This window comes from Sus scrofa, chromosome 7 (genome assembly GCF_054392235.1).
Source record: "Sus scrofa isolate SSC_HxYL_T2T_F1_AM1 chromosome 7, Sscrofa_HxYL_maternal_Yorkshire_Landrace_v2.0, whole genome shotgun sequence".
In the NCBI taxonomy this organism is placed as follows: domain Eukaryota; kingdom Metazoa; phylum Chordata; class Mammalia; order Artiodactyla; family Suidae; genus Sus; species Sus scrofa.
In genome coordinates, this window is record NC_139389.1 from 63,923,160 (window position 1) to 63,935,726 (window position 12,567).

The 12,567-nt window shown below is 51.7% G+C and overlaps 1 protein-coding gene across 2 annotated transcripts; it reads left to right on the forward strand.

The window, feature by feature from the left end:
* The first annotated feature begins 6,102 nt into the window (after positions 1-6,102).
* MESP2 (mesoderm posterior bHLH transcription factor 2) lies at positions 6,103-8,874 on the forward strand. Of its 2 annotated transcripts, none has more exons than XM_001926032.5 (2): positions 6,103-6,948; positions 7,919-8,874. In XM_001926032.5, the coding sequence occupies exons 1-2, from the start codon at positions 6,103-6,105 to the stop codon at positions 8,186-8,188; spliced, it is 1,116 nt and encodes a 371-aa protein (XP_001926067.1). In that variant the 3' UTR covers positions 8,189-8,874. The 2 variants fall into 2 exon arrangements, with proteins under 2 accessions (XP_001926067.1, XP_013852608.2); XM_013997154.3 differs by having other exon boundaries at positions 6,103-7,015; positions 7,919-8,689.
* Positions 8,875-12,567: the final 3,693 nt, after the last annotated feature.

The window sequence follows — 12,567 nt, forward strand, 5'->3', positions numbered from 1 at the left end:
GGCCATTCCATCTCCAAGAGAGGGCGGAAATGCAGATTTTCAGCTGGGCATATCACCACCCATGATAATACAGAGCCCTGTTATTAAGGAAGAAAGAAGAACAGAGACTGTAACAGATATTGTGTGGTCAACCAGAAGTATCTGCCACACCAGTGAGCATTCTACTGACCATGTTTCCCTAATCTAGCTACCACATCTCTTCCTATTACTGGAAGGAGGGGGGATAAACCTGGTGTCACTATCACACTGGGACCCAGAAGTTAAGCATATTATCTAACACCACACCACCATAGACGGTCCTCCCTTTACCAGATGAAAGAGAAGCAGAGGCTGCCCAACTGGAAGCCCCTGTGGGGCTTGTTCACATAGCACCTGAGGCTGGTTCCAGCACATAGGGAGGGATGCCTGACGGTCACCAGGAGAAGCTGGTTCAGGTCCTCCACATCCATGGTTAGCCTTGGTTGGCCTGGTCAGCTCTGGCTCCAGCTCCAGGCATCCAGAGCTCCCCCACTGCCTCTGCACTGCAGCTCTGGTGACTCTTGCCACAGGCCAGGAGCTGGAGTGTCCTGCTGAGGATGACCCCCACGCTGGTCCACAGAGAAGAAAGGCTGACGATGGAGGAGGGCAATAGGGCAGAGTGCCTGAGGCCTGGTGCTAGAGTTGAGTCTCAGAAAAGGAAGGAATCACCTTCCAGGGCCAAGGCTGAGGATGTCAGTCCTCTTACCCACAACCCTTTACCTACTACATTCTGCTGCCCCCTAACTTTATAAGTGAGATTTATAAACAGAGCCTCTATGCTAACCTCTATGACATGCATTATCTTACTTTGCCCCCACAGTTGCTCTGGAGATCAGAATCCCCAATTTTTTTTTTTTTTTTAAATTTCTTGGGCCGTTCCCACGGCATATGGAGGTTCCCAGGCTAGGGGTCCAATCGGAGCTGCAGCCACCGGCCTACGCCAGAGCCACAGCAACGCTGGATCCGAGCCGCGTCTGCAACCTGTACCACAGCTCACGGCAACGCCGGATCGTTAACCCACTGAGCAAGGGCAGCGATCGAACCCGCAGCCTCATGGTTCCTAGTCGGATTCGTTAACCACTGCGCCACGACGGGAACTCCCCCCAGTTTTTTTTTTTTTTTTTTTTTTTTGTCTTTTGTCACAGCATATGGAAGTTCCCAGGCTAGGGGTTGAATAGGAGCTTCAGCTGCCGGCCTACCCCACAGCTACAGCGACACCAGATCCAAGCTATGTCTGCAGCCTACACCACAGCTCACAGCAATGCCAGATCCTTAACCCACTCTGCGAGGCCAGGGATTGAACCTGCATCCTCATGGATGCTAGTGAGATTTGTTTCCACTGAGGCATGACGGGAACTCCAGAATCCCCACTTCATAGCTGAGAAAACTGAGGTTAAGTTACCCAAATTCAGACAACTGCTAAGGGGTTGAGCTGGGACTTTAAACCCAGGTCTGATTCCATAGTCTAGCCTCCTAACCATTGAGCTACACTGCCTCCCTGTGCTAAGTGACTGGGGCTACCAAACCATGTACCTCTGTGCCCCCAGAGCTTGGCTAAGGGGCCCAGTGAAGAGCCGGGGCCACAGCAAACCAGCTCTGGGACTCCACCTCCCAGAACTTAGGCTCGGCCAACCCACAGTAAGCCTGGGGCTCCAGAGCTGGCCCAAACCAAGAGAATGAGGACAGGTTACCCTAGAGGGGAAAGGACAGTAGGCAGGGCTCTGTGCTGATGGCCAATTCCCATAATTCACCAAATCCTTTCACAGGAAGTCCCTCCAGACTTGCTCTAATGAGTGTGTGGGGGTGGGGATGGGGGAGAAAGAATGATTCTGGATATTCAGAACCTTCCTGGAAACCGCAAGGCCATTCCACCACTGCATACGTAGCTGCCTGTGCACAAGGCGGCACTCTTTGGCAAGAACTAGAAACACACTAAAGGTGCATCACCAGTCAGCTTGGATCCTCACTGACTACAGTGTGAGCATGCTAAGGAATACTATACTGCAGTTAAAAAGGGTGAGTTGGAAAAAAAGAGAAAATAAAAAGGAGTTTCTGCTGTGGCACAACGGGATTTGCAGTGCCAGGACACAAGTCTGATCCCCAGCCCGGCATAGTGGATTAAAGGATCCAGTATTGCCTCAGCTGTGGCATAGGCTTAGATCTGATCCATGGCCCAGGAACTCCATATGCTGTGGGGCAGCCAAAAAAGGAAAAAAATAAAATAAAATAAAAATAAATAAATAGGAGTTCCTGTTGTGGCTCAGCAGAAATGAATCTGACTAGCATCCATAAGGATACAGGTTCGATCCATGGCCTTTTTCAGTGGGTTAAGGATCCGGCCATGAGCTGTGGTGTAGGTCGCAGATGTGGCTTGGATCCCTTGTTGCTGTGGCTCTGGCGTAGGCTGGCAGCTACAGCTCTGATTGGACCCCTAGCCTGGGAACCTCCATATGCCGAGGTTGGGGCTCTAAAAAGACAAAAGACAAAATAAATAAATAAATAAAAGAGGTGAGTTGGAACACTCAATATCAACAGCACAGTCATCTGAAACTTCAGAATTCAGATCAAGAAATATATATGAAACCTGATGAATCTCATTTACAACTGTCAATCACATATATTACATTCTTTGGTAGTATATCATGAGTTTTATAGTACTGTTCAGTCTAGGACAAATGATGGTTTATTATAAATAATTTGCCATTATTTCAACCCTAAAAAGTGTAGGACTGACTGTTTTCTAAGTCCCCCTGCCCTTAAGAAAAAATATTGTTATTTCTTTTACCTTGGCCTTTTTACATCAAAATTCTCTTGTGGTACAGTGGGTTAAGATTTTGGCGGTATCACTGAACCAGCGGGATCAGGGTCACTGGTGTGACGTGAGTTCGATCCCTGGCCCAGGAACTTCCACAAGCCAAGGGCACGGCCAAAAAGAAAAAATGAATTAAACCCTTTTAAATCATGAAATATTGTATAACTAATTGCTTCTTTTCAAAAACTGAAATCAAAGCCATTAGCAATTAATTCCACCTTCTTTTTGTGTGATGGACAAATTTAAAATGTCTTCCCATTCGTAACAGCTAAAATAATAACAGTTGCCCTGACCAATCTTATTTAATGTCATTTATCATTTCATCATAGAGTAGTAACTTCAGCATATTTTCTCCAACTTTGTAAAAAATAAGTTCTGAGGAGAAAGTGATGCAATTTCATCATTGAAGGTTTACCTGTAATTTTTTTCTAGTTAAAATTATCCACTATGATTTTAAACAGATGAACATTTAATCTATTTTTGCCACACCCGCAGCATACAGAAGTTCCCAGGCCAGGGATCAACCCAAGCTATAGCAGTGACAATGCCAAAAATCCTTAACCAGTAGGCCAGCAGGGAACTCCTTAAATGGGTGAATGCTTAAATTAACTAAGGCCAGCTATGAGTCAGCTAAATATGTTCTGAGATGGAATGCTCTAAGATATGGTGTTGAAACCAGCTATGATGGAAAAATAAAAATCATTTAAAAAAATTTTTAAATTAAATAAAATAAAAAGGTCAAGAAAAAAAAAGATATGCTGTTGAATGAAAAAAAGCAAGTTACATGCAATGTACCATGCATATAAACATAGTCTTTTAAGGATACATATGTTTTTATGCATATGGACCACCTCTGGAAGGACACATGACCTTTGGGAAGGGGCTACAGGGATGGGACTAGAGCTTTATGTTTCCATTTCTTTCTGTCTTTCTTTTTTTTTGCTTTTGAGGGCCTCACCTGCAGCATATGGTAGTTCCCAGGCTAGGGGTTGAATCGGAGCTACAGTTGCAAGTCTACACCACAGCTACAGCAACACCAGATCCAAGCCATGTCTGTGACCTACACCAGAGCTCATGGCAACACTGGATCCTTAACCCACTGAGTGAGGCCAGGGATCAAACGCACATCCTCATGGATCCTAGTTGGGTTTGTTAACCATTGAGCCATGACAGAAACTCCTGTTTCCATTTCTTACAAAAAGAATGTATTAGTTACATAATTTGTGTAACTAAAAGTTAATTTTTAAAAAGTCACAAAAGTACAAGGCTATTTATTACTTCAGTCTAGTGTAGGCTAATCTATTCCTGAAACATCATGTTGACTTTTAGTTATTGATTACTGATTTTTTTTTTTTTTTTAATGTCACACTTCTACTCAAAAGTCCATTTGGCTCCCCACTGCCTTGGGAATAAAATCCAACTTCTTAACCTGGCCCCAGCTAAGCTGTGCTTCAGTTCATTGCACAACGCTCCTGAAGCACCCCTGGAACTCCTCTTGCCAGGCCCTTGCTTATGTAGTTTCCACATTCAGAATGCTCTCCACCTGCCTCTCTGCCTACCCAAGTCCAACTCACAGTTCAAGGCCAAGCTGTGATCTATCCACTTCTGTGGCCGGAGCTCGACAGTCCCTGGCCCTCATGTGGCCCTTAGCCTCTGAGTTCAGCCCTTTTTCTGAAGATCATGAAGAACACTGACTGCGTTCCTCCAAACTGTAATTATTGCTGAGGAATGAGAGCTTTTACTTTTTAAACTTCACTGTGTCAAAAGTTATCCTATAAGACTACAACAAGGAGGTCCCGTCTTGGTGCAGCAGAAACGAATCCCACTAGGAAAGAAATGAATCCGACTAGGAACCAAGAGGTTGTGGGTTCAATCCATGGCCTCGCTCAGTGGGTTAAGTATCTGGCGTTGCTGTGAGCTGTGGTGTAGGTCCCAGATGTGGCTTGGATCTGGCGTTGCTATGGCTGTGGCATAGGCCAGCAGCTACAGCTCCGATTAGACCCCTAGCCTGGGAACCTCCAATATGCCTCAGGTGTGGCCCTAAAAAGACAAAAAAAAAAAAAAAAAAAAAAACCAACTAAACAAACAAACAAAAACCAAAGACTACAACAACCATCTTGTGAGCAGATGCTACAATTATTATTCCTGTTTTAAGAGCCAAAGCTCAGGCTCAGACCTGCCCAGGGGGTACACAGCTAGCTACTGGTGGAGCTACTAATTATATACTGTTCACTCCTCTCTCCCACAAGACTGAAATGCTGTGAGAGCAGACATCACAATGATTTTGTTCACTCCAGCATAACTGACCTTTACCATTTGCCAAAGAAATATGTATTAAATGAATAATACTCACAAGCCTCTAGAAGCACTTTCTTTATAAAATAATAGCAAACATTCAGCCAACTTGCCAGGCTCATGCTAAGTGGTTCCACAGATGGTTCCACTTAATATCAGAAATCATTCTAGGTGGTGGGTATTTCATATTCTTACTGCCAGAAGGATGAGGCGACTTGAGCCTCAGAGGAGTTAAGTGAACTGCCCAAGGTCACACAGCGAATAAAGAGGGTCTGACTCAGACCTACCTTCCCCTTTTTTCACCACCCACTCCACCCTCTTCTCCAGGCTGCTCTGCACTATTTTTCAGGGAAAGAAACTGTCGACACTCTCGGTGTCACACAGCAAGAGTGGGTTCTGGGAACCTGGGAAGGGTTCACCTGTCTGTCCCTTCCTGCCCCAATCCCCCTCCTGCCATCACTGTGAGCAGGTCCCTCGGGGGTTTGTCTTGACGCCTTATCCAGCAAACTGGTAGGCACTGGGTGGGAGTTACTGGGCACAGCCCCCCGGAGAGTGGTGATGAGGGAGGCGGCCACTCTTTGCGGGGGTCCTCGAGTCACCTGAGGGACGGTCTGGCCGCCTCGAGACGATGGCATTGCCCACCACTCTCAGGGTCCTGGGCACTCACCGGAGCAGTGGATGGGGCCAGGTGGGTGGGAACGCAGTGAGAAGCTTAGCAGCTCCAGCCAGATGCGAATTGTCCCTCCCACACTTCCCGGGCTGCAGGGGCCTCCATTAGAGCCCCCAAGGAGTCAGAATCCACACCTCTGCAAATGGGCCCGCTTTCCCAGGGCCCCCCTACCCAGACCTTCCCTGGGCTCTGTGGGTTTTGACACCTCTCTGTAACCTGGCGGGGGGTCCACCTCACACCTTTGGTCCAGATAAAAGGTAGGTCCTGGAGGTAGCCGGCCCAGCTTCCCAGAGCCTGCAGCCCGGCCATGGCCCAGTCCCCTCCTGTGCAGAGCCTCCTCGGCCGCGACCACTGGATCTTCCCTCAAGGTTGGGGCTGGGCCAGCCACTCGAACTCCACGTCCCCAGCCTCTTCCTCAGACTCATCGGGCTCGTGGCCCTGCGACCGCGCCCCCGGCCCCTTGCAGGCTGTGCCCTCTGCCCGCAGCGCAGTGGAGGCCGCCCCGACGGCGCCTGGGCGTGCGCGGACCCGGCCGGCCGGCGGGCAGCGGCAGAGCGCCAGCGAGCGCGAGAAGCTGCGCATGCGCACGCTCGCCCGCGCGCTGCACCAGCTGCGCCGCTTTCTGCCGCCCTCAGTGGCGCCCGCCGGCCAGAGCCTGACCAAGATCGAGACGCTGCGCCTGGCCATCCGCTACATCGGCCACCTGTCGGCCGTGCTGGGCCTCAGCGAGGAGAGCCTGCAGCGCGAGCGCCGGCGACGCGGCGACGTGGTGCTGCCCCGGGGCTGCCCGCGGTGCCCCGACGGCGGCTCCGCGCAGGCGCAGACGCAGATGCAGATGCAGGCGGGCGGCCTGGGCGGGGGCTCAGCCGTCGGTACCCCGACGTCCTGGGGGTCCCCGCCCGCCTGCTCCGGAGCGCTCACGGAGCCAGAGCGCCTGGGGAGCAGGGTCCCCGACATGGGCCCCTGGGTGACACCCCCTTACTGCCCTGGGCTGCAGTCCTCCTCGCAGCTGTCCCAAGGGAGAGCCCCCAACGCAGCCCTTTGGATGCCGTCTCAAGCTTGTTCCGGAACGCAGACACCCCCGGCGCCCGGGAACCAGCCCATACCCTGGACATCACCCCCCGCGTCTCTGGAGCTGGCTGCAGCGTACCAGGTACGCCCTCAGGCCCTGTCCTCTCCCCCTCAGAATGGTCCCCAGGCTTCGAGTGGAAATGAAGCAGGTGAGTAGGCTCTAGTCTCCAGGGAACCTCCTCCTTTTTAGATCCCGGGTTTTCTACCCCAGCTCTGGTTAGGGATGGAGAGAAACTGAAGGAAGGATGAAGAGGACCCAGCCTCCTTGAGGGGAGGCGGGGCTCTGCAAAGTCAAGGCCACCACCCCATCTGCTTAGAGGACTTCTCAGCCAATATGGAAGTGGGGAGAGTCTTAAGACTTGCTTTCAGTGTCCAGGGTGGAAGGTAGCAGGGGCCACTGTCAGGAAATTCTCTCCAAGTGCTCCCTTAAGGGTTGCGGTGGAGGGAGGCCTGGCTGCTCCAGGGGTAGAGGCTTCCCAAGTAGATGAGCTTGGAGCTGGTAACCTTCATGTTTTCCCCAAGCTTCCATAAAAAAGCATGTTTATAACCAAAATGTATTGAATGCTGACTGTGTGCCAACAATATTCTTGGTACTTTACATGTATTAATTTATCAGCCCTCCAGCAGCCCTACGAAGCAGCTTTTCTTATCATCACCCCCATTTCACAAATGGAGAAACAGACTTAAAAAAGGTTATCGGAATTCTCATAGTGAGCGCCAAAGCTGGGACCCTAGCAATGGATCTCCAGAGCTGTACCCCTTTTTTTTTTGGTGGGGGGAGCACACTCACAGCCTCCCAAAGTTCCACGCGCCAGGGATCGAACCCTCACCACAGCTGTAACCAGAGCCACAGCAGTGACAGCACCAGATCCTTGACTTGCTGAGCCATGAGGGGACTCTTGGAGCCTGTACTCAACCATTTTGCTTCACTGCATCCATGGCACCAGGGGCGTTCGGTAGCTGCCAGCCACACTATGGGGGAAGAAGATCCGCGTTCAAGTCTCAGGGCGTGAGGTAGCAGCCCACTAACCAGCTGCTCTTATTTCTCTCAGGGTATCTCTGTGTCTCCGGAGTCCTATCTGTCACCAGAAACCCCTCCTCTCCTGCCCGGCCCGCCATGCCAGAGATTCCAGCCTCAGGCCCAGTGGGAGTGCTGGAGCCACAGTGCAGAAGGGCTGCCCAGCTTGGAGGACCAGGCCCCAGACCCTGCCTTCCAGCTCAGTGATCAAAGCCGTCCCCAGAGCTCAGGCCTACAGCTCAGTGGCTGCCCTGAACTTTGGCAGGAAGATCTGGGGGGGGCTCACCTGGGCATCTTCTACTGATGGCCTTGCCTGACCCCCCTTTCAGCCAGGACTCAGGCCTGTTGTGTGGGGAGCCCTCCTCATTTGTGGTTTGTGTGTCTTAATCTTCTTCCTGAACTTTGGCAGGAAGATCTGGGGGGGGCTCACCTGGGCATCTTCTACTGATGGCCTTGCCTGACCCCCCTTTCAGCCAGGACTCAGGCCTGTTGTGTCGGGAGCCCTCCTCATTTGTGGTTTCAGTGGTTTTCAGGCTGTCTTTTAGCCACAGATCTCTTTTCCAAATGATGTCTTTCATGGAAGCAGTATTTGAAACAGATAGGGGGCTGGGGCAGTCCCTCCAATCCTATATTCCCCCCAGGTTGACCAGTGCCCTGCAGAGCACAGCCTGAGCTGCAGTAAGATGGTGGCTGCTTGACTGCAATGGGACTGGTGGTGGTGTAGATTTTGGGGGGTGGGGGTGGGAAGAAGCCTATATGCTTATATTTTGTACTTCTTAAAAATAAAAACAAAACCAAACAAAAAGGAGTTCCTGTTGTGGCTCAGTGGTTAATGAACCTGACTAGTATCCATGACGACATGGGTTCAATCCCTAGCCCCGCACAGTGGGTTAAAGATCCAGCGTAGATTCAGCCCCTAGCCTGGGAACTTCCATATGCCGCAGGTGCGGCCCTAAAAAGCAAAACATAAAATAAAAACAAAAACAAAAATTTGGTTTGGTCTGTTTTTCTTCTATTCACCTGGGTTGTTATTGCTCTGGAAAAGGAAAAAATGTTCCCATCCCGCAGGGAACAAGTCGCGTTTGCTTTTCCCCTCCTGGAATCTAAGCCTACCAAGGTTGATGTGGGCCCTCACTTGTTGATTTGGCAATGACTGTGCAGGGGCTCCACCTGGCCTGCTGTGCAAGGCGGCACATGTGGGATCATGCTCGGGCCTCTCCCCCCTGGCCTCCGCCCCCTCACCACTGCCCTTTTTCCTTCTCCTGGATGCATTCCTGCCAACCTGAAGGGATCTTTCACGATTATGTGAAACTGTTTCCAGAGGGCGCTTGTGAGTGGCTCCCGCCTGCTGGGCCCAGTGTACTAGTGTACTAGGACTGCCATGAGACAATATGCCAAATTGGGTGGCTTAACAAAAATTAATTTTCTCACAGTTCTGGAGACTGGGAGTCCAAGACCAAGGGGTCAGCAGCTTTGGTGAGTTCTGAGGCCTCTCTCTGTGGCTTGCAGATGGCCGCCTTCTTGTTGTGTCCTCACATGGTTATCCTGTGGTCCAGTGTGTCTGTGTCTTAATCTTCTTACAGGGGCACCAGTCCAATTGGATTTGGGTCCACCCATATGACCTCATTTTACCTTAATTACCTCTTCCAGGCTCTGTTTCCAAATATAGTCACATTCTCAGGCACTGGGGTTTAGAACTTCACCACGAGTTTTGGGGCATACCCTTCAGCCCATGGTACCCAGTACTAGGTGCCAGAGAAAACAGTCTATGGAAGTTCCGTCGTGGCTCAGTGGTAACAAGCCTGACTCATATCCATGAGGACACGGGTTTGCTCCCTGGCCTTGCTCAGTGATCCAGCGTTGCTCTGAGCTGTGGTATAAGTTGCAGATGTGGCTCGGATCCCGAGTTGCTGTGGCTGTGGTGTAGGCCATTGGCTGCCCTCTGATTTGACCTCTTGCCTGGGAACTTCCATATGCTGTGGGTGCAGCCCTAAAAAGACAAAAAAACCCGCAAACTTTCCCATGTTTCCTGACTAGTGGGTGAATTAAAGGAAAGAAATGATCAGAGGCCGAGGTGGGGGTTCATACAAGGTACTTTGGGACCAGAGGGGATGTGCCAACCCCTGATGATGGGATTGATGACACAGTTTCATTCTTGAGTTACCTGATCCATTAGTCCTGCTGCATTGATTTATGCAGCCTTGAGCAAGACTAAGAGGCACCTCCAGGATCTTGGAGAAAGGGTGCCACGATCCATTAGCAAAGGCTGTCGTGGGCTTGGGAGCCAGCAGTGATAGTGACTTCGTTCTCCGGATTCCAGGAGGGGAAGAGTTGCAATGAATATCGAAGGATGTGCCGGAGTTTGCCAAAAAGGAGTAAGCAGGAGAAGCAGCAGGAGCCAAGTGGGAACAGAGGTGGCTGAAGTTCAGAGTCGATGCGGAAAGTGATGAGTTGGAAAGGGAGTTTGGAGGCAGGGCTGTGGGGAACTGCATGCGGCAGCACAGGGAAGCATCTGGCCTCTGGGTCCTGGGTGGAGGAGGCAGTGAAGGTTGGGGATAGGTGTGCTCATTAGAGCCACTCGTGGTCTCTGGCTGCTTCACAGAGATGGAGCCAGGCAGGAGGTCCTGTAACAGTGCAGGGCGAGAGAAGGGAGGGAGGGAGACAAGAGCCTGGTCTACCCCACCCGAGCCTCATATCTGACCCTTGTGCCCTTGGACATCAGACAAGCCACTCCCCCTCCATGTCTCAGTGTCCCCATCTCTTAAAGAGGAACTGGCCTAAGTGACCACGTGCCTCCTTCTCCTAACTCCCTAAAAGGAGGTTCTGCTTCCTACCCCAGGGCCTTCTGCAGGGGCTGCCCGCGGCAGCAGAGGGCGAGGAAACCTCACATGAAATTCCACATGGCAGGGAGACAGACCCAGGGCACAGCTGCCCCAGGTGCTCCTTCATGCACCTATTTTCTGCACAAGCGCCCGCAAGCTGCAAACCTCCCTGAGCCTTGGTCTTCTCAGCTGTGAAATGGAGACAGTAAAATACTGACCTCTCAGGGCTCTCAGGCTTGGCACATAGTAATGGCTCAGTACATGATAGCTGATGATCCAATCTAGTGCTTCCCTAAACTGGCTGCAAGGTGAGCCATCTGGTCCTACCCTGAGGGCATGACTCAGTGCATGGGTTGGGACCTGGGACCTGGGGCTGAGGCCCAGCCAAGTTTAGGAGCAATGGATATTTTTTGCTCCTTCATTCTATTTTTTTTTTTTAATTTTTTTTGCTTTTTAGGGCCGCAGCTGTGGCATATGGAGGTTTCCAGGCTAGGGGGTCGAATCGGAGCTGTAGCTGCCCGCCTCCACCACAACCACAGCAACACCAGATCCGAGTCGCATCTGCGAGCTACACCACAGGTCACAGAAACGCTGGATCCTTAACCAACCGAGCAAGGCCAGGGACCGAACCTGCACCCTCACAGATACTAGTCGTATTCATTTCCCCTTTGCCACAACGGGAACTCCCTGCTCCTCCATTTGACAGTTGAGAAAGCAGGCCCAAGGAGGGGAACAGTTTTCTCCAGCCCTCCTTGGACATCAGGCCCCCTGACTCCCTGTCCAGAGCGCTCTCCTTCCAGAGAAGACCCAAATTCTTGGCTCCACAGTGTCACGGCACTTGCACCAAAGACAGATCTGAACAGTTGCCTGCCTCCTTCCTTTGGCTCCCACCTATCTGGGCTTAGTCCTTACAGAGACAGAGAGGGGGATCCCTGGTCAAGCTGCTGATGACGGCTGGAGTCACAATAAGGACTGCGTTGCAGCCTCCACCAGCAGCAGCCAGAGGTGAGCATCTTCAGGAACTTAGCAGCCTTGTTCTCCCAGCTCTCGTCAAGAGGTGCTCCTCTGGGAGATACAAAGGCCAGGGCAAAAGGCTGCCATCACTGCAGATGGAGCAGCCTGGACCCTTCCTAGATGCTGCTACAGGGAGGGAGCAGGGCCTGGGGGGTTTGGGCTAATCCCCCACCCCTGTCCTCACCCTCAGGAGGGAGGCTCAGCCCTGCCTCTCAGGAGCAGCAGCCCCTGTCCCCATCTGTGGCTCCATCCCAGGCAGACTGCTGCTGGCTGCTCCTCTCTGCTAAGTGCCTGGCAGAGGAGGGAGCATGGCTGATGCTAGTGTCCTGTCTGGGATAACTGGTCTACCCATACCTTCCTAGGGACCCAGTCACCATCCCTAAATGACGGGACATTCACTGAGTACTGCATCCAGGCCTTTCAATAATCCTGCAGTGCAGAGGACCTGCCTCCTGAGGAGCCTCCCAGAGGGTGGGGAGGTGGGAGAGGGTGCCACCTCCCACTGCTCTGGACTGATCCTCAGCTCCTGCTATCCCCCTGTAGCCATGAGAGGTCAACCCACCTCTGGACAGGAAATGAGCAGCCTGAGTTCTAGTCAGATCCCATCCTGCATACAACCTTGAACGAGGTTCCGCAAGCAGGTCTCTGGCTCTACGTGTCCTCCCTGCCTCCCCAGAATGATTTCCTCCAGCCGCACAGGCCGTTCTGAATGCCTGCATTGAAGCTGTCAGACGAGAAGATGTGGATGACTCTGCCATGGCCCCAGATGGAGACCTGGCTCCCACTCATGCACAGGGCATCAGAGCCAGGGCCTTAACCTTCCTGAACCTCAGTTTACTTATCTGCA